General features: G+C 42.1%; 1 protein-coding gene across 3 annotated transcripts in view; it reads left to right on the top strand.

Annotated features, from left to right (window-relative positions):
- Positions 1-4,528, top strand: part of RFWD3 (ring finger and WD repeat domain 3) — a 35,652-nt gene that overhangs the window by 2,945 nt on the left and 28,179 nt on the right. For all 3 annotated transcript variants that reach the window (XM_014457976.2, XM_014457977.2, XM_023756077.1), the window contains exon 2: positions 334-901. In XM_014457976.2, the coding sequence (XP_014313462.1) occupies positions 336-901 (566 nt within the window). In that variant the 5' untranslated portion in view covers positions 334-335. The remainder of the gene's footprint in view (positions 1-333; positions 902-4,528) is intronic.

Below are 4,528 nucleotides of genomic sequence, written 5' to 3'. Positions count from 1 at the left end.
AATGTCCATATTCAGGTCATGACAAAGAACCGCAAGAGGTCTGGGATATTACTTTCAGACTCAATAGTTCAATCCCCTTATTTCTATTTAAGAAGACCGTACTATGGTCACATGACTTCATGTTTTCAAAGGATGACCTGGACAACTGGTTGTGCTTGTTATGGGGGGAAAAAGTGGATGATTACCAAAACTCCTCTGACTTAACTAAAATCTTCTCAGTTTTGCCAAGAATGATCTTAAATAGAATTCTGCAAAACTAGATATGATTATATCAACTATATGACATGTTTTATCTATTTTTACTAATACCTTTTACAAATGCTGCTTCCTCAGTGATGGCTCAAGAAGCAATGGAATATGATGTTCAGATGCAGTTAGATCATAATGCTCTAGGACAACTTGCTCCAGCTGAACTTGTCAGCAGCCTACAGGGACCACCCTTACTTCAGCCTGCTCCTGCTGAAGGGGTCAGCAGCCAAGAGGGACCACATCTGCTGCAGCCTGCTCCTGCTGAAGTGGTCAGCAGCCAAGAGGGACCACGTCTACTGCAGCCTGCTCCTGCTGAAGTGGTCAGCAGCCAAGGGGAACCACACCTGCTGCAGCCTGCTCCACAGGTGTCCATTGACCTGACAGAGGAAGTGGGAGAAGAGAATGTGGAGAACATCAATCCAGGAACTTCAGAGGAGCATAGGCAGGAATCTGATGCTAACCCCACCATCCGAGTGGCTTCATTGCACTCAGTGAGCAGCTTCATTAATGGGCTACAGAGACTTCATGGCATGCTAGAATTCCTGAGACCCCCTTCAGACTACAATGTGGGGCCAGTAAGAGCCAGAAGGAGGAGAGGGACTGCTTCACGCAGAGCGAGAACCGGAGGGTCTCAGAGGACGGACAGTGCCAGGTAAATAATAATGTGTGGACTATGGGATTAGTACCAGATTGGGAATTTTGAACTTGGGCTCTGGTCATAACCCCAATACTGCTTAAGATAAGATAGGCATTGTGACTTTTGGCAAGTCAGGTAACTTTTCTGAATCCCTATTTTCTCACAGGTCAGATGAAACTAAAAGTGTTGGCTTTATTTACCTAACAAAGTAATTGAGGGGGTATGTTATACTTAATTTTCTCTCTCTCTCTTTTTTTTATCCTTAGCTGAGGACATGATTAGAGAGAGGAAAGGGGATGGGGGGGAGAGAAAGAAACATGTGTCAGTTGCCTTTCCAATGTGCCCCTACCGGAGATGGAACCTGCAAGCCCTTTATGTGTCCTGGCCGGGGATTGAACCAGCAACCTTTTAGTGCACAGGACAGTGTTTAACCAACTGAGCCACTCTGGCCAGTCAAGGGATAAGTTATACTCAAATGCTTTGAAAACTGATGGTAGTTTATTGGCAATGACTTCTGTAGAGGCTGTTTTTTCTTTAGATCATTTGCATCTTGTATATAAATGTGTGTGTGTGTGTGTATTTCTTAATTTGCAAGTTCACTCCACTCACCCAATATCCATTGTTTATTGGCACTCTACATAGTGGTGAAGGCTAGATTTAGAGAATCCTTGTGAAAAGGAGAATGTGAATTAAGAGCTTATCTGACGGAGTGGGAAGCATTCCAGTCCTCCTCACCTGAGACTATGTTGAAGAGTTGAAAAATTTTTTTCACAGTTTTTGGTTTGAATTTACCTCTTGAAGGGCTAAGCTGTCAAGTCTTGACAGGATTATTATAAAGAATACCAATTGTTTATGTCTTACCTGTTTTTAAAGTCCCCCTACTTTATTTGAAAGACTTTATTTCATATTTGGTCTTTTAAATATTTTCATGTTGAAAGAGGTCGAATTCATTTTATGGAGTCCAAGAATTTTTGTTCAAGGTCTCATAGCTACCACACAGAAGTAGAGCTGGTAATGAACCTGGATTGGACTCATTTTCTACATAGATACAGAGGGAGCTTAATCCTTTTGTCTTAACACTATGAGAATAGTGAGATGGTACTAAAAAATAGTGGCTAGGCCATCTGTTCTTACAAATGAGGAAGCTGATGGGATAATTTGTGATTTGTCTGAGGTAACTCTGGAATTGGGATTGTGCCTTCAGGATTCAGCATCCTTTTCCATGGATCCTGCTGATTACTGAAGCAGGGCCTGCTATTAATGTGGTTCCAGTCTGTAGGGCCTGGTCACTTCTGGATGTGACCCATCAAAGATGGTGGGTGTCTAGTTCTGTATTAAAGAAGAGTTACAAATGCATCCAACTCTGTTATTTTAAGGTGTCATTCCTTCAGATTATGAAGGCAAAAATAAGACTTCACACAGTTGTGTGATAGGTGACAGTACCTTGTAGTGCAGTTTGGGGCCTCTGCTGAAGTGAGTAAATGGGTTGAGACTTGAGAGTGGTGTCCCCAGGGACTGGCTCACCAAGAGGCCTCTCACAGTATTCTTCAGCCTTGGTTGTTCATGCACTCAGTTGAGTGATTGCTCTTGGTCGGGGACACTTGTGTTAACCACCTCACAGAATGACACTTATAAACCAGGTGCCAGTTTACAGAGAGAAATAGCAACTCTACAGAGAATTATCTAGTTGGCATGTTCAGCATGATTCTCCTAGAAGATATTTACACACACAAGTCAAATAATAATTAGAAAATTGCCAACATATGTAGAATCTGTGCTCAGGTTACAGAATTTAGATGCTGAAAGATATTAATCAAACTATTTGACTGACAGTCACATGTTTGTCTCCATAAAGTGGAATAAACCTAAAAGGCCAAGGACTGTGTAGTTCAGTGTAAAGAACATGGATTCTGGAGCCAGATAAATGTGCATTAAAACTTTTTTGCCACTTTGATTAACTATTGTACTGGAGGTTCCAGGTTAGGCAGAGAGAGAGAGAGAGAGAGAGAGACACACACACACACACACACACACACACACACACACAGACACTAGATTAGAGAAACAAAGCATTTGTATTAGAAAGAAATGCCCTGGCTGGTTTGGCTCAGTGGATAGACCATCAGCCTGTGGACTGAAGGGACCCGGATTCGATTGTGGTCAAGGGCACATGCCTGGGTTGCAGGATCAATCCCCAGTAGGGGATGTGCAAGAGGCAGCCAATCAGTGTTTCTCATCATTGATGTTTCTCTCTCTCCCTCACCCTTCCTCTCTAAAATCAATAAAAATAAGAAAAAGCCGAAACCGGTTTGGCTCAGTGGATAGAGCGTCGGCTTTCGGACTGAAAGGTCCCAGGTTCGATTCTGGTCAAGGGCATGTACCTGGGTTGCGGGCACATCCCCAGTAGGAAATGTGCAGGAAGCAGCTGATCGATGTTTCTCTCTCATCGATGTTTCTAACTCTATCTCTCTCCCTTCCTCTCTGTAAAAAATCAATAAAATATATTTTTAAATAAATAATCCTATAGCTATTTGCAGATGATATACTCCTTGTATTTATCATCAAGTTGTGAAAAAAGCCAGACCCAAGAGGCCACATATTATATGGTCCTATTCAAGAAACTACAGAATAAGCAAATCCATAGAAACAAAGTTAATTAGTGGTGCCACAGGCTGCAGGGGAAGGAGAAAAGAAAATGACTGTTTATGGGTACACAGTTCATTTTAGAATCTTGTGGTTATGCTAAAAATCACTGGTTCTCAAATTGTGAATCAAAGGCTTCACAATTGCTACTACTCATTTTAATTTATTCACATTTCTTATAAGGGTGAATCTTCTATCTATGGAATGGGATACCAAATGTGTATTTTGTTCCATTTAATCATCCATTTTTTTAATAGAAGGCCCTAGTTAGTCATAAATTTTAGCAATCCTATGAGAAATCAAAAGTTTTCTGTATGAGCAATCTCCAATAATGTTTCTGGGTAATAATATACCTTAATGCTATAAAATCAGTTATTAAAACTTAAAGTAGGTCACCTTTCACTAATACTTTGTGATTATTAGCTTGGTAGTATGTTCTAAAGTTCAGAACATCTTTTAGGTTTTTAATATCAAATGTCATTATTAATGGGGTGGAGTATGGCTTGCTACCTTGGAAATAAGGAAAACAGATATAAAAGTGGTTACAGTTAAAACTCAGTCAGCCAGAATGAATTGGAATGTTAAATCTGCTCCCAAACTCTCCTTATCTTGAGTTCTTTTTTGATATGTTGTGTTTTTAACCTTAACCAGATATTAAGCTTGAGAAGAAAAATAATCCTAATGTATAAAAAGCCAGGGGCCGTCACGACCGAAATAACCAGACGGACAACTGAACAGCAGGCTGCGTGGGGCGAACGGGCCGGCGAGGGGGTTAGTGAGGGACAACCAGACAACTGAACAGCAGGTTGCAGGGGCAACCAGGCTGGCAGGGGGGTTAGTGAGGGACAACTGAACAGCAGGCTGCGTGGGGCGACCAGGCTGGGGGGGGGGGGGGGCAGTTAAGGGCAACCAGGCCAGCAGGCAGAGGCGGTTAGAGGTGATTAGGCTGATGGGGCAGTAAGGGGCAATCAGGCAGGCAGGCAGGTGAGCAGTTAGGAG

The sequence above is a fragment of the Myotis lucifugus genome, unplaced genomic scaffold (assembly GCF_000147115.1).
Source record: "Myotis lucifugus unplaced genomic scaffold, Myoluc2.0 scaffold_88, whole genome shotgun sequence".
NCBI classification, from domain to species: domain Eukaryota; kingdom Metazoa; phylum Chordata; class Mammalia; order Chiroptera; family Vespertilionidae; genus Myotis; species Myotis lucifugus.
The sequence above is the reverse complement of the archived record's forward strand: the minus strand, read 5'-3'. Positions and strand labels throughout refer to the sequence as shown.